At 36.8% G+C, this 24,240-nt stretch overlaps 1 protein-coding gene across 1 annotated transcript in view; it reads left to right on the top strand.

Annotated features, from left to right (window-relative positions):
• ST5 (suppression of tumorigenicity 5) overlaps positions 1 to 24,240 on the top strand; it is an 80,914-nt gene that overhangs the window by 28,907 nt on the left and 27,767 nt on the right. The window contains exons 4-11 of the mRNA XM_015830830.1: positions 497 to 645; positions 4,184 to 4,399; positions 5,264 to 5,360; positions 6,423 to 6,467; positions 9,547 to 9,731; positions 11,731 to 11,840; positions 12,818 to 12,887; positions 20,447 to 20,524. Coding sequence (XP_015686316.1) covers positions 497 to 645; positions 4,184 to 4,399; positions 5,264 to 5,360; positions 6,423 to 6,467; positions 9,547 to 9,731; positions 11,731 to 11,840; positions 12,818 to 12,887; positions 20,447 to 20,524 — 950 coding nt within the window. The remainder of the gene's footprint in view (positions 1 to 496; positions 646 to 4,183; positions 4,400 to 5,263; positions 5,361 to 6,422; positions 6,468 to 9,546; positions 9,732 to 11,730; positions 11,841 to 12,817; positions 12,888 to 20,446; positions 20,525 to 24,240) is intronic.

Raw genomic sequence — 24,240 nt, 5'->3', positions numbered from 1 at the left:
TTCAAAAAGATGTGGTATTGCCATTACAAATGTTGTGTACAATTTATATCCCATACTTATACCCAAATACTCCAAGCAGTCATAAATAGCAGTATAATTTTCTATTCATAGGAAAGGGTAGAGAACTTTCATATTTGCAATCCAGTACATACCTATTCTTTAGAAAGTATTCACTGAGCTCAATAGCGTTTCTGAATAAAATCTTGTATGTCTGGTTCTCTTTAAAACAGTTATGTGCTTAATGTGTGTGCGCTTTAAATTCATGAACAAAGCTTGAGCTGTAGAGGCTCAGAAAGCAATCTTGTGAAATCTTTTTTTTTTTTTAAAGCACTGTCTTTCATAGCCAAAATCTACTCCAAGTACTTCCAGCTGCAGTTGAAAGATGAGTCACACTGGAAGCTGAGGAGGTTTGCTATTAGCCTTTCTCTTAGTTCACATGATTTTTTTTCCTTTAACATTCCTATCTGCTTTTCTTTTCTTGAAAAAAATTGTAAAGGAGATTCACCCAAGGAAAATCCATATGAGGATGTGGAACTAAAAGCCCGTAATGCAGGCCGCAAATCACAACAGCTTTCTGAAAATTCCCTGGATTCTTTGCACAGGATGTGGAGTCCACAGGACAGGAAGTACACAACACCTCCACAGGTAATAATAAATGTACTGCACTGCATGAGGTTTTATTTGGACTGTATGTTGTCGAGTATTGTATTTTATTTTCTTTGTGCAAAAAAGATCAGCAACAGGAGAATAGCTAGACAGTTTAATCATATAAGTATATTAAACTGAGAAAGGGACAGGACCAAAGAAGGACATTTAACAACTTTAATCTAAAATCTTTAATATGTATTAACTTTTTATTTGCTGTTCTTTTTTCAATGCTGATATGGTATTGTGAAATTGCTAGTATTCTGTACATAAACGTTTTTCAGGCTTGGAATTCCCAGAATTAGTTATTGAATGCCCTCTAAAAACAAAGGACCAATGCTTGGTTTTCATTTTTTGTTTTCTAGAATTTATATGCAGCCCTCTCATACTTAATGTGCACTACAAAGATGCTAAAAATAGCAACTAATAAAATATAATTAGCTTGGGAAATAATAGAACACAGCAAAAATTTCCATAATCAGCTGCTTTACTCCTCACCCCCCCAAACCCATTTTTTTTACTTTATAATAGCCATTCCAATCGTAATTATATTAAAATGTCTCAGTATGATATATTTCCAGATAAATTTAACAGAAAACAATGGGATGTACTGTATTTCCAAAGAAATGCCTTCAGTAACCTGGAAGAGTATGAAGCATTTAACACATAATAACCTATTATAAAACCATTGAATATGTATCTGGCCTAACTTCCTGATTCCATTCAGTTTTATATTTCTAAATGTAAATGTACTTTAACTTTCAGCTCCTCTGAAACTGGACAAGTGTCATTCAAGAGCTGAAAATGCTATTGTCTGAGGTCTGATGTTTTAAAATGTATATTACATGTAAGGGATAGATTGAAGTACGTGAACAATTGATTCTAGCTTTCGAAATCAAAGGGTTACTTATAGCAGTTTTTCCTTGAATTCCTATTCAGAAAAAAGGTCCCATTGAATTTGTGGCATTTTTTTCAGGATAGCATATCTCCCATTGTAACTTTGGACTACTTTGTATAAGTATTTTTGTATTCCCCATAAAAGAATGTGAGGCGATAGACTAGTTTTGTTAATATTCTATTTTATTTTATGTACATTAAAAAACAGTTGCTAGTTCATAATTCATCTCTCTCGGAGATTGTTATTAAAGCACCAGCTTTTACAATCAAGCAAAAATATAATAAAAGAGAAAAAAAGAGAATCGAACTTCAGCATAACGAAAAATAAAATATCTTTTTGCACATTGTTTAAACCAGGGATGTTTTTCACAGCCATCAGATATAGCTTGTAGGTAGTGTAGAAGGAAAGCTGTGTTAGCCAAATCAGAAAGAATCTGATAGCACCTTTTCCAACTAACAAATTTTATTAAAAGGCATATGTTTTCAGGGATAAAATGCCTTTATTATGAAAAAGTGCTATCAGATCCTTCCTGATTTTGAGATAGTAGACAAAAAAGCTTGTTAGATAATGCTGTAAAACAGCAGTGCCATAAGAAGAGCCTATTCAATCAGATGCAAATCCCATTAATGCAGCATGTTTATATGTAAATAAATAAATGAATGGCTTCAAAAATTCATAAGGACATAATGCCATATCGTCTCCTGTTTCCTTCAGCTGGTATTCCTGAACATTCTGTACCAACCCTGAGATTGAAAATAATACATACCTATCATGATATTAACTGTCTGTCTCCCTCTTCTTCAAGGGTTTATTTCAAAGACTCTGTGAAGCAGAATCTGGAACTCTGCCCTAAAACAGCAACTTCTAATTGCTCTTTTATGCCCTATTCAATAGTGCTTCTTTATTTACTTCTTTATTTATCTATTTATTTATTGCAATAGCACTTAGATTTATATACTGACCCATAGTGCTTTGCAGCCCTCACTAGGTGGTTTATGACATCAGCATATTGCCCCCAACAGTCCGAATCCTCTTTTTACTGACCTCGAAAGGATGGAAGGCTGAGTCAACCTTGAGCCCGTCAGGATCGAACTCCAGTCTGTGGGCAGAGTTAGCCTGCAATACTACATTCTAACCACTGCAACACCAGGGCTCTTCCTTCCTTCCTTCCTTCCTTCCTTCCTTCCTTCCTTCCTTCCTTCCTTCCTTCCTTCCTTCCTTCCCTCCCTCCCTCCCTCCCTCCGTTTTTCATATTTCTAAACCATCCATCTCCTTCAGAGACGGGTATATAGAATCTGTGCTTTCAATTCCTAATATCTAATGGTTTGCTTTACTTACTGAATTACTTCCTGCTTTATTTTCTGTTGTTGATTCCTCTGTACTTCTGTGCAGCCTCATTCCTACAGTACTGCCAAGTCTTTATACTAATGCTAAAATGCAATTTTTGATTCCATGTCATTTCTGCTTTAATCCAACAAATTCCTTTTATTGAATATTCATGGAAACATTTAAAATAATGTAGTTGGAAGTGTACATAGAGTAGAAACTAACGTGTCATGTCATATGGCAGCCTGACTGACAGCTCAGATAACCAGGAAGTTCTTCATGATGTTTAGAGGGAACCTCTTTCTTCATGGATTCTGGTACTGGCCTCTGGAGCAATAGAGAATAAATTCACTTTGTCTTCCATATGACATCTCTTCAGATATGAGGTGCTATGTATCCATCCTTAACTATCTCTTCTCTATAAGTTAATGATAAAGAGTTTCTTTTAAGATTTCCTCCCAGAGCTTGATTTCCAACACTTTGCATCTTTGTAGCCATTTTCTGAACCTGCTTTAATTTAGCTATGCCCATTTCGAACTATGGTGCCCAGAATGGTTTACAATGCTCCATATGGATCTAATCTCAGAGAATAGAAAGGAACTTCCCATGATATGGATTCTGGGGTCACTGCATACCAATAAATAGTGGCATATGTATGGCACATGTAACACCACTATCCCATGAGCTGCACTGGCTGTTGGTGTGTTTCTGGGTGAAATCCAAGGTGCTGGTTTTCACATTTAAAGCCCTACATGGCTTGGGACTGTCTTTTTCCAAGAGTTTCTATCCATCCAACTTGATCCAAAAGATTGGATCAGTAGATGCCATTAGCCAAAGAGTGTTGACTGGCAGATGAGTTTTCTCTGCTGTAGCCTTGTGGAATATTCTCCCCTCAGAGACTAGAATGGCCCCAATCCTATTGGCCTTTCACAAGGCTTTAAAAACATGGCTATGTATTCAGGCCTGGGGCTCAGAATGTGTTAAAGGCCTCATTATTTAGCTTTAGTATTAGTTGATTAATCGTCACGGCTATGGCTTGTACTTTTTTATTTTGGGGGTGTTTTTACAGTTTTAATGTTTTTTAAATTGATTTATCATTTTAAGCCATCCAGAGTCATTTGGTTGAATTGGGTGGCTATAGAAATCAATTAATCGATCAGTCAATCAATCAAAACTAATGTAGCAGTTTAGCAGCTATGTCAGATTATTAACTTACATTCAACATGTTTCATTTTCTATTAATTAAGAATTCAGTCAGGTCAGGCCTTCTCGTTCTTTTCAGTAGCTATAATTTTATTTTATTTTTCTTTGTAGTTACCTTTAAAGCCTAGCAGCCAGTCTCTAAGAATTGGAAACTGGTCAGAAAGGAAAAGCCATCGCCTGCCACGTTTACCCAAGAGACACAGCCATGATGATATGCTCTTGCTGGCCCAGCTTGGCATCCCTTCCTCTCCTTCTAGCCTGAATGATGACAGTTTGAGTACTACAAGTGAACTTCTATCTGTGCGCAGGGCTCGCAGAGTCCCAAAGGTACAGTAATGGCTACTGCTTCCACCCCCTCCCCCTCCTCCTCCTCCTCCTCCTTCTTCTCTCTCTCTTTCTCTCCCCCTCTCTCTCTGAATTATTCTTGTAAGTAAGCTGTGTGCTGTAGTTGTTGGATTATTTTACACTTTTCCTTCTCAGTTGTAGACCGAATAACTATTTCAGAATGTGAACTACCTTTCCTACTTTGAATCCAAATAACTCTCCATCAGCTGTTCAAACGACATACCTTATATTCATTTAGAGCCAGGATTATTTGTGGCTAATTGAAAGCTAATTAGCTGGGTTCACTGATCTAGTTTTTGTGTTCACAAGAGAGGCTATCCTTTTCAATGTGCCATGTGAATAGGGACAATATGGCTATGTATAATAATTATTTGGATAAGTCCATAACGCTAGGAAAATGGAAGGAAGGAAAGAAAAAAAAGGACAGTAAGACAAATTGAATTGATTAGAGGGGTGATTGGAAGACCTGAGGGGCCAGATTTGGGACAGATCATCCTGGAGAAGGTCTATCCTACCAACTTGCTGGCACACAATCAATCAAGCAATCCATCAGTGAAATTAAATACTGGAAATACTGGAAATCATTTGAAACAAGTAAGGTCAGTCTTTAGTCTGACTGAAACTATGCTACCTTTTGGGTCACTTCTATATATTATGACCTTCTATTGAATCTTGGAACACCTATTGTAGAATCTCTTTGGAATGAATTTTGAATATATGAAAACATGTTTCTCATATTTATATTTAACAATCATAATAGTTTCAAATGAAAGAGAATTTCTGCTTGATTTACGTTTGTCCTGAATTTCTGTATGCAGTGCCAATGGTTCTTTGCTTCTTTTACAGCTGGTACAGAGGATCAATTCTATCTATAGTGCAAAGAGAGGGAAAAAAAGATTGAAGAAGCTTTCAATGTCCAATATTGAAACAGCATCACTGCGAGGTATAGCACAGAAATCTTTTGGATTTATAGGAAAGTGTTGATTATCAGTTACAAAAATTACTGTGATTTGTTAGGTAGTTCGGATTCCAATATTTTCTATGACAAACACAAAGTTGTAAGATTAAATGCTTGTTTCTTTGCATGTGAGGGCTTTATGAATAAGTTATATTTTCTGACGCAAGTCCTTGATCAACTCTTTACATACACCCAATTATTAGTGCTGGAGTAACCTGAGGAAGGCTAGTGTAGCTTCACAAATCTGTACTGTGTAAAGTGAGAAGCAGCTGGTTTTCATTGTGCCTTGGAATTTATCCACTAATTTCTGCAGTGGTAGTCCACAAGCGTGCTTATGGTGAACCAATATATTCAATTATCTATTTATTGTGTGAAGCACATAAATACAATAGCAGGATTTATTAACCAGACCTTACAGTATGTTTTTTAATATCTGTTAATTCTGCCTATAACTTTTATTTGGATTCTGCCTGTGTATATACGTGCCAATGTAGAAGAAATGTCAGAAACTCCAAATGAAGCTTATTCCCAAGCTATGTGGATATAGCTGTTTAGGATGAAGCTTTAATCCTGCTCATGATGAAGGGAGACCTGTGTGTAGTGCTGATGTAGATGTGGCTATTCCTCATAGCAGCTGGTGGTGTGGGTGTAGTTATTTGCTTGACTCAGAGCATTTAACTAGAGTGTACACCTCTTCCTTGAACGTCTTGAAAGCCGCTTGCTGGGAATGAATCAGAGTTTGGCTACTGTGATGGCCCTTATGTTTTGTTCAAACTGGCATTTTTCATATCATTAATTGATATTACTCAGCCAGTTTAAACTTTTAAATGGTTCCTCTTTACAATGTAGATGTTGCACAACTTCTTTCAATACCTAAATATTTGGATGAGAAACATCCAAGAGTTTTCTAAATGCAGCACAGACATGCTCAAGCTGTCTTTTCTTAAACACTTGCAAATCATGAATCATTTTCTACAAAGAAAAGTTTTGGCATGTGTTCACTGCAGTGCATCTTTGTTAATAGCAGAATCCTCCTGTCTTTTTCAGATGAAAACAGTGAGAGTGAGAGTGATTCAGATGATAGATTTAAAGGTGAGAAATTTGTCGATTGTTTTTCCTAATTACATTATGACCCAATGAAATTGGGTTGGGGACAAGATTGGTTTTTTTTCCCCCAGAGAACACAGATTTTATTTTTCTTTTTAGAATATTAAAAAGTAACCAGAATTGGTTTGATTAGAAATAGCAATGGGATAAAAGAAATGGACTCTTGTATGTGGTTTTGTATAATTGGAAACAATTGTTCGTACCTCTTTCAGCTATTTTGAAATATACAGTGTATTAAGTCACAATATTTAACTCACCTTGTGCTGCTGCTGTTTCAAAAGATGCTAATCAAATACCTTTGAACTCTAGATCAAAAAGGCAAAATACTTCAAGAAAGCAAACCTCAGTTTTAAGAGTAGAACATATTTTGCAAAGGATAAGAAATAATTCATTTATCTGCCAAATGGAATTCAGAGCTTCATATACATAAAACATTTTTACTTGCAAGGGTGGAGTAGGAAATAGATATATTTGAGTTAAAAATGTTTGTAAACAGACATGTCTGGGACAGCAATCTCACTTGCTGTTTGGTGGCTAATAGCTATTTTCTGCAGAAAATTCTGGATCTTGTCCAGCTTCAAAACAGCTAATGCTGCAGTCCTAAAAATACAAAACCTCAAAGGGACAGCAGCTTCAATATTGAGTTATATTGTTCTAGTGATGACACCTGCTGTTTGCATTTAAACCATGCTCTCATTTTAATACTAAATTTTAGATTATTTAACTAATAACATGGGCAATCAGAAATTAGTAGTATGAAATTTTCATAAATGCACAAAACATTTTGAATATGCCAACTGAAATGACTTGTAAATGAAATACATTTTCCTTTACTCTAGCAGTTCCCTGCACATATTCTGTAACCCTCTGGGATATAATCAAGAGTTATAGTCCTGTATTAGTAATCATGATAGTAAACTTATGAAGTTTGCCAGTATTATTATCCCCCTGTTATATAGTGGAAGGAAAGAAACCCCCTAAAGCAGGAAAAGATTTTTATGAAATTACTTCATTATTTTTGGACTTTGATTTTGCAGGGGTCCGTTATAGTATTGACATCACAAAGAGCCAACATTTCAGTCCCTTTAGGTTTTAGGATTCCTCCTCTCCTCTTAATAGATATTATTACAGGAAATAATACAGGTGCGTTAAATATCGTAGACTTATTTTACAACATACAGCACATCAAATCATTGTTTTGTCACTGGCAAGAACTTGTGGGAAGGTTGGTCTTTGGGGACTGCCAAAAAGGGGATAGAGCTCCATATGGCTTCTTCCTGATCTAAGGTAAAAACAAATTTATTTCTAAATTCAACTAAGAGTCTGACTAAATTCTTCTTAGCTGTGAGAATGTGCTTTTCAGCACTATACTAGTCCTGTCTTTGTGCAGCCTCTTAGCCATAGAGAAAGTTGCCCAATCTGAAGGACTGATTTTTAAAACTTCTTTTCCATATTGACTCTGTCCATTTTTAGAATTCTTTTTTAAAAATGAAAACATTGTGAAATTACTGGGCACAAGCAGTTTTCCTTCCCTGTATCTGTTTTTGATGCCATTGCTGACCACGTGTCAGATCTATCTAACACTCTCTCACCTGGCCAGTAAATATATTTTTATGGAGTTATTTTCCCAATTAGTGCCAGACTTTCTTCTATTTCAAATAAATTTTCTGGCCTGAGATTGATGCCGATCACTATGGTATGTGTAACTTGAGGCACAGCAGAAACAGACGGGAAAACTTGAAATGTGTTGTGGCTACTTTTATGGAGTGATATTATTAAAATAGTATTATATATTTTTGTTACTAATTGTCCTCAGAAGTTATATCTTGTTTATTTACTTGCTGGATCTTGCTGCAATGTATAGAGAGCAGATATTCTATAAAATCAGTGAACCATCAAAATGATCATATAAAACTGAAATACTGGCCTCTACATGTCTGATCTGCAGTTAATAAATCCTGGCATGTGACTTATATGGCCTTGGAGAGATACTCTCTTCTTCATTCCCACTTGTTTTTTTAACCAGCTGGAAAATGATTTTGAAATTTCAGTATTTCCATAATGTGTTATGTCCCTGAGCTAGTCTTAACTCCCGCTTGTTGTATTTTGTGGAATTTGAGTTCTAAGTTCAATCAATCAATTTATTTATTTTATTTGTATTCCACCTTTATTATTTTTACAATTAACTCAAATCAAGCGAAGATATCCAACACACCTCTTTCCTCCTATTTTCCCCACAAAAACAGCCCTGTGAGGTGGGTTGGGCTGAGAGCAAGTAATGGGCCCAAAGTCACCCAGCCAGCTTTTATGGCTAAGGAGGGACTTGAATTCACAGTCTAAAACTTCCTAGCCTGGTGCCTTAATCACGACACCAAACTACCTCTCAATTCCTATAGTTCTGTGTGAAAAATAATTTACAGATTACATGTGCATACATATCTTGTTTAATAAGATTGTGCATAAACATAGCAAGGTTAGTAGATGCAGAAATCTGGAAATGATTTGATAATTAGTAATGTATTACATTATTAGTATTTAGTAAAAAAATCACTAAAATATAGAATGTATTATTTGTTATAAAGTTATTTTTATATTTATTAATAAAGAAATTGATTAGGATATGTTAGGCATGACATCTGTTATACAGTATATGGTGCGGTGTAGTTGATTGAGGGTTTTAATCGTTTAGATCAGGGGTAGTCAACCTTGGCTCTTTTATGACTCGTGGAGCTGGCTCAGGAATTCTGGGAGTTGAAGTCCACGAGTCATAAAAGAGCCAAGGTTGACTACCCCTGGTTTAGATCATGGGTGTCCAACCTTTTGGCTTACCTGGGCTCCATAGAGAGAAGAGGATTTTCACATAATAATGTTCAAGTTTACATTCTTGTGGGGCTGTATTACTAGGGGTACAGGCTACATGTGACCCCTGAGACATAAATTGGACATGCTTGGTTTTGATGCTGTATGTTTTTTTCCAAGGACCTCTAACATACGCAAAATGCCTCCAATTTCAGATGATTCACGCAACCACCAACTAATGCTTTTTGTTTTTTGGAAATTCTAGCTCATACCCAAAGGCTTGTACACATCCAGTCAGTGCTAAAGAGGGCTCCTAGTTATCGAACTCTGGAACTGGAGTTAATTGAATGGCAGGAACGTGAACTGTTTGAGTATTTTGTGGTGGTTTCTCTTAAGAAGAAGCCCTCTAAAAATACATACCTTCCTGAAGTCACATATCAGTTTCCAAAGGTAAAAGTAAGAATTCCTTTTAATTATGAGTCATTTCTATACAGGTAGTCCTCGAGTTACGAGTGTAATGGAGCCTGCACATTCCACTCGTAACTCAAAAACTCGTGGGAGTGAATCTTGTACTTGAGATCACTCCCTTACTCGTTAACATGCATGCAGTTTCTTAAGTGCACATGAGGTATCTCAGGGTGGGGAAGGCCATGGAGGACCTAGTGATGGAATAGGCCCCCGAGGCCTCCCTGCCCCACTAAGATACCTCATGCTTCTCCCTCCCTTCCTGCTGCGCCGGACTTACTTACCTTGAAAAGATCCGTCTCCTCTCTGCCACAGTTTCTGCCTTTGAAGGAGAGGAGAGTTGATGGAAGCTCCTGGGTGCCCGTAATATCGCGTAAGTTCAGGCACCAATCCTCTTTTGCAGAGAATGGGAGCCTGAACTCTCGCAGTGTTTGCTCCCGCCCTCAACTCCTTTCTGCCACTGCCGGAACAATTTTCAACAGGATGGAGACCTTGGGGAAACTGGAAGCTCCATATGCATGCAAATATGCACGCTTAGAAACGGAGCAAAATGCTCCATTTCTCAAGTGCCCCACTGGCAGTCATGCGGAGCTTCCAGTCTCTGTCAGGTCTCCATCCAGATAAAAAGAGTTTGAGCGCTTATGGAGCACTTCCAAACGTAGGGATTGGCTGTTTTTGGAAGCGCTCTATATTTCAAATGTTTTATAGACACTGAAACACTTTTTAGCCCAATGGAGACTTGACAGAGACTGGAAGCTCTGCGTGGCTGCCAGTTCGCGCTTAGAAACGGAGCAGAAGGCTCCGTTTCCCAAGCGCCCCATTCCAGGCATACGGAGCTTGCAATCTCTGTCAGGTTTCCATTTGGATAAAAAGTGTTTCAATGCCTATAGAGCACTTCCAAACACAGCCAATCCCTGTGTTTGGAAGCGCACCATAGGTGCTGAAACATTTTTTATCCCAACGGAGACCTGACAGGGACTGGAAGCTCTGCGTGGCTGCCAGTGCGCATTTAGCCTTCTCCGTTTCTAAGGCCAGCGCACGCAAGCAGCGCACCTGAGCCATGGACGGCATTGGTTCCTGCACCCGGCCGACTCCGATTCCATGCTTTGCCCCATAGGCATGCAAACGAAACAAACATCCCTCCTCCCCAGAATGGAAGCTTCTGGGGGCCATGATGTCTTTTGCAGAGAATTTGTGTTTGAACTCACGCGATATTACGGCACCCAGGAGCTTCCATTGTTGGTGCAAAAAGCATTTCCAAGCCGACTCTCCTCTCCCTCAAAGGGAAAGAAATTGCGGCAGAGAGGAGAGAGATTTTGCAAGGTAAGTGACCTCTGTGCTGCAAGAAGGGAGGGGGAAGCAGTTGTGAGGAGGGGGGGAATAGGGTGAATGTTGCAGTGCCACTGCGGTCGCTTGTAAGGGCGAACTATTGCCATGGTTCTGCAATATTCGTAATTTTGGGACTTGCTCATAAACAGTAGGGAGCGCTGATCGTGTAACTTCAAACGAACATTAAGCGAATGCTCGTAACTCGGGGATTACCTGTATTACTGTCATGAGATCTGTTTACTTCATTTATTGTTAGGTCTGTTTCTACTATGATATTTGGAACACTGCTAAATGCATTGCATCATTAATATAAACATATATGTATATATATGTGTGTGTAGCAAAAAGTCTTATATAGATGAGTGACAATGGTATTAAATATAGAGTCTTTTTTATTATCAGCATCTTCCTAAAAAATACTACTGAAAAATTTGGTTCTACTATGTCTCTTTGTTTTGTGACATCATTAAACCTGAAACTTTGGCTTCTGATTTTCTTTAATTTTTACAGAAATGGTGAGTGTAGCTATCTGTAGAGGAAGGGAGAATGATGCAAGTGATATCATGCTGTTGAATTCTGAATTCCTAGTGTTGTTTTCAAAAGGTTAATTTGAATCTGTGCTGAATGCTGCTGGTGTTGATTTGTTCAATCACAGCTAGAAAGACCCACAAAACAAGTTCGCGAAGCTGAAGAGCGACTCAAAGCCATTCCTCAGTTTTGTTTTCCAGATGCCAAGGACTGGAGTCCAGTATCTGAATATAACAGGTGAATTGCTCTCCTATTACCACAATATTAGCTTTTCCAAAGTAACCAAGCTTGCATAATGCTTACCCTTGTATTCAACTCTAGGAAATTACTAACATCTCTCTATAATTTCTGTTATATTATTCCTCCTCATCCAGTTTCTCACATGAAAAGTTAGGAACAGAATTATGAAGTTTTTCCAGATTTCAAGCCATTCTACCATTTACTTCAGTATATTTGAACAAATAGATTTTGAAAGTCGTAACTTTAATGCAACTGTTAATTATTTCATTTAGAATTAATTGAAACGGTGAGGGGTTTTTTTCCACTATAGATTTTTTAAAAAGTAATTTATGCTATATACAGTACAGATAACCATTTAGGATTGTACTGCTTTTAAATTATTATCTATTACCATTATTTTTGCAACTTAAATCTGCAGGAGGCAATCAACACTGGGATTTAAAGTACGAGTGGAATTTTTGTCTCTTTTTTTTTCTTTCCCATTTTGACTTTTTCTCATTGGGGAGGATTTTTTTTTTTTAATGTTAATGTTTTTTGAGGCTTGACACATCTGTTTTACTTTTTGCTGATCGTGGCCAGACTATAGTATGGCCAAACTGTAACAAGCAGATCTGGACTGCAGAAAAGGGCTATGTGTGAGCTGTGGATTGCCCACTTCTACTTTTGCTATATTTCTGTTTACTTAATGTTTAGTAATAAGTTTTATCGTAATAAAATTGAATTAATTTTAAAATTAATTACTCATTGCTTCTCATTTTCAATACTGTACCTATTGACACATAAGTACATATTGTCTGGTTAATATCAAAAGCTGAACAAATATGGTTGATAAATCAGAAGTTTTATCTGATTAGAAGATATCGGACAACATCTGAACCTGAAAAAAAATATATGATTAATTTAAAGAAAAAGCGAAGATATTCTTGGCCCTATGTTTAGTAATAGACTACAACCTGTACTAATTTTTGTTGCAGTGAAACATTCTCTTTCATGCTGACTGGAGAAGATGGCAGCAGAAGGTTTGGCTACTGCAGGAGATTACTGGTGAGTATTATCAGTCTTTTTTAAAAGTGCTAAATTCTGGAATGTTAAACACATCACGGCAATAGTTTCAAAAAGAAAAATATTACAAGGTTTTGTGCTGGTTTATTTATTTATTAATCTCTTTCTTTCTCACACACACAAGACACTAAGAATCTTCCCCAAGAACTCAATGGGACTGTGGAAGACAACACTAGAAGACAACTCAGGACAGATCACAAGTGGCCATCAAGTGCAGCTGTGGCATATACCAATGTGATGCACTGTTCTTGCTGCTGTTCTGCACAGATTACCTGACTCTCTCAGTCAGGTAATCATAAGGACTGGATATGGATACAAGTTCAAGAGTGGAATTAGGATCAGACTTTTCCTCTACATGGGTGACATCAAGTTGTATGCAAGTTATATGTAAACAATGTGTGAGACGGTGACTCACTGATTTATCTGACATGGATTTTGATGTCATCCATGTAAAAGAGATGGCTGATCATAGTTCCACTCTTGAACTTGTATCCCTTTCCAGTCTTTATAATTACCTGACTGAGGGTGTGCAAACGTACGCAGAACAGCAGCAGGAACAGTGTATCACATTTCTATATACTACGACCGCACTTGATGGCCACTTGTGTGAGCTGTCTTGAATTGACTTCTAGTGTTGGCTTCCACAGTCCCTTTGAGTTCTTGAGGAAGAGTCTTAGTTCCTGTTGACTTTGTATAGTGCCAGGCATTCACAGATCCTTGTGTGTGGCATTCGGGTCATAGACTTTCCTGTAGTCAATCCAGGCTAATTGCTCAGATTGCTCACCTTAGCAATCATGACCTAGGGTGAATTTTAAATAGGGACAATTTTAAGGATTTTATCAAGACACAGCGACAAATATTTGGTTTTTAATTGGCTTTTAGAGGGGAAATGTTTTATATTGTTTTAACATGCTGTGAGCCGCCCTGAGTCCCATGGGGAGAAGGGCGGCATATAAGTTGTGATAAATAAATAAAAATAAATTTTGATTTTCATTTAAAGAACAGATTGAGGTTGCTAAACAAGGAGATGGTCTAGTATACGGGCAGGCAACCTTGGCTCTTTTATGACTTGTGGACTTCAACTCCCAGAATTCCTGAGCCAGTATGGCTCAGCTTGGAAACTCTCTTTCTCCTCTGCATGGCTGGCTTAGGAATTCTGGGAGTTGAAGTCCACGAGTCATAAAAGAGCCAAGGTTGCCTACCCCTGGTCTAGTAGGATAAGTGTGGCTATCTCAGGGGAGAAGATTTCAATCAGATTCCATGAACAGAGAAATGATCTATTCAGAAAAGGAGAAGCTAATGGGCTCTCCTTCTCTACAAGCACTTAAGCAGAGACATCATAACCATTTGTTATGAGTGCTGAACTTGCATTTTTCACTGTAGATCTTGCACTGAACCTAAAATAGCTTCTTTCGGTTCTATAATGAGCCAAGTAAGCAAAAATTATTGTATATTATCTCTTTGTTACATAAATACTGTATACAAATCTTAATGTTTATGATCTTGAGGGGAAACCCAGCTTTCTTGGCAAAGGAATTGTATTTGAATATTTTATTATTATTATTATTATTATTATTATTATTGCTGTTACTACTACTACTACTACTACTACTACTACTACTACTACTGAAGTACCTTGGTACCTTACAGCATTTATATGGTACCTTACAGGACACTACTATTATAGTGTCCTGTAAGGTACCATATAAATGCTGTTCATAGTAAATATTGTAATTAAAAATAAATAAGACATAAATAAGACAATTTAACTTTCCAAGATGCAGGGTATTTTTTCCCCAGAGGTTTTGTGTTCATTTTTGACTAAGTATTGCAAGGTATTTTTAGTTTTTTGTTTTAAGCAGGGCTATCTTCTAATGTTTATTTCTCAGTTACTCTACACTTAGTCTCGGTTTCTGTTTGGCAGATATAACAGAATAGAGTATTTCTGGGGAAAACTTAAATAGAAATGAGAAAGCATATCCTCATGTGATGATACAGTGCTCTCTCTGGATGGTTCTCAGAATAGTTGCAGCAGCAATGATTGATAATTTACACAAGTGGAGCAATTCATAGTGGATTCTGGATGCTTACTAGGTGGGCAAAAATGCTGGTGGGGTTAGATGGAGGACCACATGGACACTGTGAGAGCATGTGGAACTTCAGATAACTGCTGCTATTATACCAAGCTTTCTATTTATTTATGTTTATCTAGTCTTGTATTTATTCTTCCTTTTGACAATGCACATTCATACTATGCTTTCTGATCTATGCAATGTGATCTGAATTTGTAATAAGTCCATAATTTAGAGGGATACAAAATAATGTTGGCACTCTATGTTAAGTAATGTCTGGCACTGTCAGGTTCTACTTCCAGTCCAATTTTTGCTTAATATTTTCATTTCAGAAAAAATACAGTTAGACAAGTACAGTTGTCAGATTCCTGCAAGTATGAATAATACCGCATGGTCTCATTCAATGAGACGCTTTATTGCTTTTACATAATTAATTGCTTTAAGGTGGTTCTGATGAGTGCCATTAATGTCTTTTTGACAAATTCAACTTTGATTTCTGGTTGGCTACTTTACTTCTTGGGGTTGTTAGAAATTATATTCAAATACTTTTGTTTGTATAGATGAGTCTGTAGTTCTAATTAATTAAATTTGAATAGGAGTTCCTGGTATCTTGAATTTACAAAGTAGCAATTATTTGCAATCCCTGGAAGTTTGTTCTTGCTTTGCTTGTTATATAATGTAAGCCTTTTTTCCTATGGGAGTCAGATAATGCATCCCAAAAGCCCACAAACAGAACAAGAATTCAATAGCTCTCAGCCCTTAATTGTCCCACAACCAATATTAAGAGGCAAGCAGCCTACAGTACTTATTTTATCTGTAATGAAGGTCAAGAAAGAGTTCCAGATATAACATTGTGTCTAATTTCAACAAAAACAGCAAGATTTAATTCTGAGGAAGCTTCTTAGAATTAGGCTTCATCCATGTTGAAATTCATATACAAGGAACTCCGACAACCACACTTGTGTCGATACCCCAGAAGACAAACTCAGGATCCAAAAAGATCTTGACAAACTTGAACAATGGGCCCTATCCAACAAAATGAGTTTCAGTGTGGAGAAAAGCACAGTTTTACATTTAGGCAGGAAAAATCAAAGTACAAGTACAGATTAGGCGAGACCTGGCTTTAAAACAGTAACTGTGAGAGGGACCTTGGAGTCCTAGTGGACGATCACTTAACTATGAGCCAGCAGTGTGTAGCAGCAACCAAAAAAGCTAATACAATCCTGGGTTGTATAAACAGAGGCATAGAATCAAGATCACGTGAAGTATTTGTACAGCTTTATAAAACCCTAGTAAGACCACACCTGGAATACTGCAGCCAATTTTGGTCACCATATCACAAAAAAGATGTTGAGAGTTTGGAAAAATTCAGAGAAGAGCAACTAAGATGATCAAAGGCCTGGAGACTAAAACATATGAAGAATGGCTGTGGGACTTGGGTTTGGCTAGTCCAGGCATATCAAACTGCCGGCCCACAAGCCAGATACATCATACTGAAACCACGCCCACCCCATTGCCGGCAATGGGGAAAAAGTTGTGATACGTCGTGCAATGTCACCTGACATTGCGAGTTTGACATGCCTGGGCTAGTCTAAAAAAAAGAAGAAATAAGAGAGACATGATAATAGTATTCCAGTATTTGAGGGGCTGCCACAAAGAAGAGGGGGTCACGTTATTCACCAAAGCACCAGAGGGCAGGACAAGAAACAATGGTTGGAAACTGATCAAAGAGAGAAGCAACCTGGAATTAAGAAGAAACTTCCTGACAGTGAGGACAATTAACCAATGGAACAGCTTGCCTCCAGAAATCTTGGGCATTCCATCACTGGAGATTTTTAAGAAGAGGCTAGACAGTCACTTGTCTGAGACGGTATAGGCTCCGCTGTTTGAGCAGGGGGCTGGACTAAATGACCTCCAAGATCCCTTCCAGATTCTATTCTATTCTATTCTATTCTATTCATCTTGAGTGAAGGAATAGGCTTATAGACTTACAGGAAAGATTTGTTTGAGTCAACTTTAAATAGATTATTTTAATAGAACCTTTTGAAACATAACATTTAAACATTTAAATAGAAGTATTAACTACTGGTGGTTTTATTGTAAGGTGTTATAATATCAAATGCTTCCTTATTTAAAATCAAAGATTGATATTTCCAGGTGGGAAAAATTGATTTTGATGATAGATGGGGGGGGAGGGTTGTATTTACTATTACGTAAAGTTGACAACAGTACAAAGATTGTATAGAGTTTCCCTGATGCACTGCTGACTCATACAGTTCAGCATTGGGAAGCTTCTACTCAATTAATGAACAATTACTGGTTTCACTTAGCACAAAGACTCTTTAATTGGGTATTTCATGCCTTTCCACAGGTTTTTTTTTTTACAAGGCAGAACTATTAAACTAGACTGGAAGCTGCTTCTTTCAGTGAAATACTACATTGGATCCTTACCTATAATTGCTCTGTCTTGATACAGGCAGGAATAAACAGTATATAAATGTTCATATAATGTAATCTATTGAATGTCTGGGACAAATAGAGAAGAAAAGTACAGTAGGTCCAGATTCCTCTACCACACCTACTTTTTTATTAAATATTCAGTAAAAATCGTTTAGATTGCAAAATGTAAGTATCAATAAGATAAAGATTTTATTTTAGAAGGTCATAAGGTTGGTTTAGATATCTTCAAATTGATAGCATAGGACTATAGAAACAAAGGGAAATAGTGAGAGTCTTGACAGAATTAATAAACCTTATAGTGTATAACTTGAAACATTTGTTAGGCTGGGCTTATAAATTATTGGTAAGGTATGACTCCAAATCCAAAATAAATAAAAACTCATGATTCAATGGCTGTAGAATTTAATGTAGAAATAGAGATGAAACGGGGAGGAACATTGGAAGAAGAATATTAAATTTATTACAAATATTATAAAGGATTGGACAAGAGGTTTTATTGTTGGTATATCATACTACTTCTGATTGCTAAAATGGATAACAATAACAATGACTGCAAAACTGTTAGCAATGTAATGAACAGATTGGGTTATTTTTAAATATTTGGTAGCAATATTGTAAAACTATAATTTTAGAAAATGATTCATATTAAATTAAAACTAATTTTAAAAGTAAAATTAAAATTAAAAAAATAAAACTAAACTGTCCATTTAAACTCGCAATATTCTTAATCTTACTAAACCATATATTTCCTTTAAGTATACTGAATTAGCTTTGTATATATTAATTGCCACAATATTTCTTATTGCTAATATTGTATGATACCTTTTTTGGAAGAATGGCTAACTAAATTTTGGGGGAATATGCTTCCCCGTGCTCAAGACTATATTAATTTCATTTGCACAGGAAATTCAAAGCTTACCCTTTATAGCTGCTCTAGGCATTGTTGATCATGTAATAAGAACAGCAAGATCTCATTGTGTTTTGCACCTTAATTGTGGGAAGTGGATAATTTGGATGGCCCATGGCCACACAGGCTGTTTGACATGCTTCAGCCTCACTCACTTTAGTAGGAGTAACTGGGATGCACAGAACTGCATATTATACAATGGGAAGTAATTCAGATGATTCATTTGACAAAGGAAAGTTATATGAAAACATCTGAGCAGAACTAATGAATTTAGCCATGTACAGATGGGCTGCATGAATCTGCCCTCAGATTCAGGTCATTTCTGCTGCCATGTGGCTCATTGCTTGAGCCCTACTATGCTGGATCAATAAGGCTTCACAGAAAGGTGGCTACCTTGTGGTATTTGGAGATGAACCTTGGTAGAAAGGTCTCCTTTGTCTCAGTATACTAATCAAGATCACAGCATGCAGGTTTCCTGTAACTACAGAATTCAAATAATTCACATTAACTTTATTACAGTCCAACCAGTTGGTCTGCTTAAATATGAAAAAGGCTGTGTTTTGGGAAAACAAACTTATCTGAGAAATAGTGAACTTGAAGAGATCTTGTTTTATTTTTCCTCCCCCAGTGTCATAGATTTAGAAAGAACTGAAAATATCAAATGGCTTTTCCCATCCACCACCAACAGAGTTAATAGAAGTAAAAGTTTCAGCCAGTCAACAGCCTTTCCACTCTAGTGTGCTCCATTCTTTGTCATCATGATACGTAAACACAATATGAACCAATGTTATTGATAAAAGAGAGTTAACTAAAATACAGGGCATGAAGGAAGAGACATTTGAGATGTAAACATACTTAATAAAAAAAGAAAAGTGACATTCTAAATTTTAAGATATTTTTCTTGAAAAAAATATGGGGCCACAGCCTTTGATTAAACTGTGAGCATTATTGTTCCTGCTATTATATAGGATCCAGGAATGCAGTGTTTTTACTGGCACTCAACAAGATAGCTCTTAGCTGGTAGCTGTCCAGGACGCCTGGCACACTTTCAACATTCCTGCAGATTTGACACAATGATTTTAACCCAAATCCCACATGCTGGATATAATCACTTGATGCTTTTAGAAGGCCTTTTTATACCTAATATGGACAAAGAAGGATCCTATTTTTTCAGAAATATGACGTCCACTAAGCAGCAGGTCTTGATCCAGAAATACATTCATCTGTGTTCACTTAGTAACACAGAGTTTTTACGATTTTTTTACTGTGGCAGCTCATACACCTGCTGACCGTCTCAACCTCTTCATTTTAAAACATTAATCTGAATTATATGCAAAAAGCATATGCAATAATTTGATCACCAAGGGTATTCACCGGTAATAAAAACTTTTTGAAAGAGCCATAAAAGGGGGGTTAACAACAAGATTCTTGTTTAAATTCACCATAGCTTTGGATTTAATTGAAAAAAGAAAGTGTTGCATCTAAAATAAGGAACACAGAAGTATCCCTTAAGGGATTGATTATTCCTTGTTTGTTGAACCTGGGCCATATCAACAGGATATAAGCAAGCAATATTTTGTCCTCATAATGGTTGCACAGTTGGGCAAGAGAAGGAAAATAAAGTCAACCTGTGTAGACCATGCCTTGGTTCCTGGAATCAATCCTCTGAAATATAACTGTTTCCTGATTGTATTCATTGGTGTAAGAGCTCTGTTATGGATTCTGATATTTTGTGGATTCTGCATGCATATTCTTTAATTAAGTTCATAGCAGCAAACTCTACTGTTTATCCTCTTTTTCAATCTTCCTCATGAGTGGTCTGGATGGCTTCCCTCCATGTGCCAAGGAAAAATGAAACTAGGTTCCAAGTTCCAGAAGTTGTAATTGTGCCTGGTTTGACTTGGAAGAATGCTGGAGTATCTCCATTGTCCAGCAGTTGTCACAGGAAAAGAGGGCTCTTTGTATAATTGGTTTTCCATCTTAGGGAAAGCAGTGTGACTCCTTTGATGAAGAATGACAGAAAAAGTATGCAAAAAGCATAATCATATTTATAAATGACATAAAAAGTGATTCAAATCTCATTCTTCTTTTCAAATTGGCAGCCAAGTGGAAAAGGACCACGCCTGCCTGAAGTATATTGTGTCATCAGCCGCCTGGGTTGCTTTGACTTATTTTCCAAGGTAAGCTGGTCTTTCAGCATTGTCTTTGTTTAGCTGCTTGCAGAAAACTTTTGTTCAAGACAGAACATTCTTTCCTTGATGGGTGATAACAGTATCTTGGGATGATTTTGCTGCATCATTTCTGTGCATCATTTATCAAGGAGTGCTTTATTATTTCTGTGTCTGAAATACATGTCTTGATGCTTTTTTGTTTCCTAAAGTTACTTCGGTTGAGTTGCAGTTCTGGTACATAAATGTGAAATGATGGGGTGGTATAGTGCTAACCCATTATTTGTTTATTACCAGAAGATTTAATAGTTGCACAGAGTTCCTTTTCCCAGGATGTGGTTGTAGGCTAACTGCATATTTGCAAGCTTGCAGGCTTATAGAACTGTAGGGTTACAGTTTATACTACCTGAAATAATGTACCAGAAGAAACAATTGCATACACACTGATTTGGAATTTACCAAGTCCTATGTAGTAATTTCTCCCCTACCCTATGCTACAGATTGCTCACTAGGGATCAAATGTTGAAACAAAACTGTGGAAGCTCAGTTAATCTGATGCTTTGTGGATGTTTTGACCTTAATAACCATGGTTCCTTATAGGTTGGAAATTTTAGGTGAAAGCTCCTGGGGAAGGCTAGGATATATAAAAGATCCAAAGATCTTGTATCTTCTAAAGGAGGCAGTTTTACCTCTCTCCTCATAGCATATGAACAAAAGCAGTTTTTGTGTATTCTTAGCATTCACGCAGTGGCATGGAGCACAAGAATGAGATTTAAGCTTAAAAATGTGTGTCATAGACCAGAAGAGCTATGCTTCTCCTTGAATACTTGAAACCCCTTTCAAATTCATTAAGCATAATGTATTAATGACCGAAATGCAGTAGGCTGAAGAAGTACACAAATTCTTACCTATTCGTACAGTATATGCCTTGCTTAGTGATGGTCTTTCTAAGTATGGCTTGACTTCTAATCTAATCATGCTAGTCATTATTTAGATCAAGGCTTTTCAACCAGTGGTACGGGTACCACCTGTGGTACATTGGCACCTGGCAGGTGGTACGCGACCATCCTAGAAAAGTGGTAGTGGGGAGGGGAATTAGCTGAACCAGTGGCAGCACCGCACAAACCTGAGCGAGAGATGGCTAAAGCTACAGCGCTCTCAGGGCTCAGTGGAAGCGCCAGGATCAGCCTTCTTCAGGGCTCAGTGGAAGCACCAGGATCAGCGCCAGGCTCCAGCTGGAGCTCGGTGCTGAGCCCAGAAGAAGCGCCGATCAGCTGGAATGTTGCAGCATCTCCAGGGTCTTGTGATTTACATTCAGATGTTTGGCAACTGATTCATATTTATGACGGTCACAGTGTCCCAGGATCATGTGAAGTGACCAAAACCTGCTGCAACCACCCAGCAGACGGGAGGAATAAAAACCAAACACCCCCCACCCCACCCCCGCTGCCAATCCTCAACAGAAATGCTCACAACAATGAAAACCTCGGACAGGAGGAAGAGCGCCGCTGGGTGGGCAGGCAGGTGTCTTGCTCAGCTGTGGCTTTTTTCAGGGCTATTGTAACTTCGAACAGTCACTAAGCGAACTGTTGTAAGTCAAGGACTACCTGTACTTTATCACTTTTTTCCTTTTTTTTTTTTTGGTCATCAAGTTTTTGACACCTTGCTAAGCGACTGGTAGTACTCGGATATTGCCATATCCTAAAAATGGTACAATGGGTGAAAAGGTTGAAAAGCCCTGGTTTAGATGATTAGATATATAAAATCTGTAATGTCTATAAAAGTAACCCTGTCCAGACGGAGTTGCAAAGACTTACAGACTAAGTTTTGAAGCTAAGTCTAGCTAAGTCTCTGTTGTTTTCCCTGATCACCTGGTCTGCTTGGGCTGAGTAGCTGCAGTAGCCTTTCAAGATTATTAATCTTTTTGTCTCCAGTTTTAAAAACACGCTCATCTTCTTCTATTCAGAATATAATATACATTTTCATAGATTTTCAAGATATATCTGATATTATATCTACTACATATTTTCAAGAAAAATCCAGCCTGATCAGGATATATTTAACGTCTTTCCAGGCATAACCATAAAAAGCTTGTTATATACATTCAGTAAAAAGATAGACCAGTGTGTGCCTGTGAATGAATTGGATCATTCTTTTATTTGTAAAGCAAAGAGATAAAAGTATTTTGCCACAAAGACCTGATTGTATCTCATTCATTACTTGGATTAATGGTTTCATCAGATTGCTTTAAAAATCTTATAATGAAAAAAACCTATTCCTGAGGAGTTATTCAATTCTATATTGCTTTTTTTAAAAATTCAAGTAATCAATCATCTCGTAAACTCTTTACTGGTATACCATGCTGTGAATAAAGAATGAAGAACTTTTAGAAATTAAATTAGTTTGAAAAAAGTTCTTTTAACTCTTTAACTCAGATTAGCAGTTCAATTTATTATCTTCCTCCAATAATAATAATAGTCTCCTTTTTTTGAGCCAGAGGTTCCTCTGTGCAGTCTTATGATCATTGTTTTATGATCTGCATAAGGGCTTATTATAAGTTTACTTTTATAATTACCTAATATATGCGTATTCTTAAGCTTTGCAAATGGAACTATAGATATATTGTTTCTTTAAAAGATATTTATATCTCCATGTTTTTGAGAGAGAAAGTAGTGACATAGTCTAGAACAGGGATGTCAAATTGCCGGCCCGTGGTCCGGACGCGGCACAAGGAAATCGCGCCCACCCCATTGCCAGCAATGGGGGAAAAGTTCCGATATGTCGCACAATGTTACATGATGTCGCGAGTTTGACATGTCTGGTCTAGAACATTTTGGGGAAGTTTATTAGATTTCCTTTTGTATAAATCATATTTAACAAGATTTGGGAAAACTCTATTAATATGTGCAAGAATCAAAATGTCTTCCTTTTAAATTTCAAGAAGACATTCAAAATGTTTTTCATAAACTTTAGTTTTGATATCATTTGGTGCCTAAACTGAAGCAATTTGCAATTGTTAATTGTACAATTTGCTTTTACAATTTGCAGTTGCAATATTAACATTTTCCCTACATCATGTTGATTTTTTTTTAAAGTTCCACAATAGATTCCTGATGTATACCATTTTTTCTGTTCACCAGAGACCAACATTTTTTATCTAAATATTATTGCTTTGGTAATTATTGCTTTGATTTCAATAATAGTAAAGATTATTTTATGTGTAGAACTAATGTCATGTTCTAATCTGACATTATCCTAGACATTCTTTTTCAATTTTACACATCTTTTATAAATCTTTCTTTCCCCTTTCACTTCTTTCCACTTCCCTTTTTCTCGGTTGTGCTTTTAGTTATCTGTTAAAATAAAATTAAATAAAATGATTTTTTTTAAAAGAGCAAAGCGACAATAGGGAAACCATTCATTTTATGTGTCCAATTTTTAACTAATTCATATTGATCAGGCTGCAGTTAGTAGCAATATGGTGAGACTTGAATTGACCAACAAGTTTAAAATAAACTAGTATTTTCTGAGTTTATTTATTTATTTATTTATTTATTATTTGAATTTATATCCCGCCCTTCTCCTTGCGGACTCAGGGCGGCTGACAATCAATTAAAAACACCACTAACAATCACAAGTTAAAATTAATTAAAATGAAATATTTAAATTGTCTAATTAAAAAGTAATTAAAAACCCTCTAAAAAACCCCTCTTAAAAATTATCCTAGG

This window comes from Protobothrops mucrosquamatus, unplaced genomic scaffold, assembly GCF_001527695.2.
Source record: "Protobothrops mucrosquamatus isolate PMUCROS unplaced genomic scaffold, P.Mucros_1.0 scaffold_251, whole genome shotgun sequence".
Lineage (NCBI taxonomy): Eukaryota > Metazoa > Chordata > Lepidosauria > Squamata > Viperidae > Protobothrops > Protobothrops mucrosquamatus.
The sequence above is the reverse complement of the archived record's forward strand: the minus strand, read 5'-3'. Positions and strand labels throughout refer to the sequence as shown.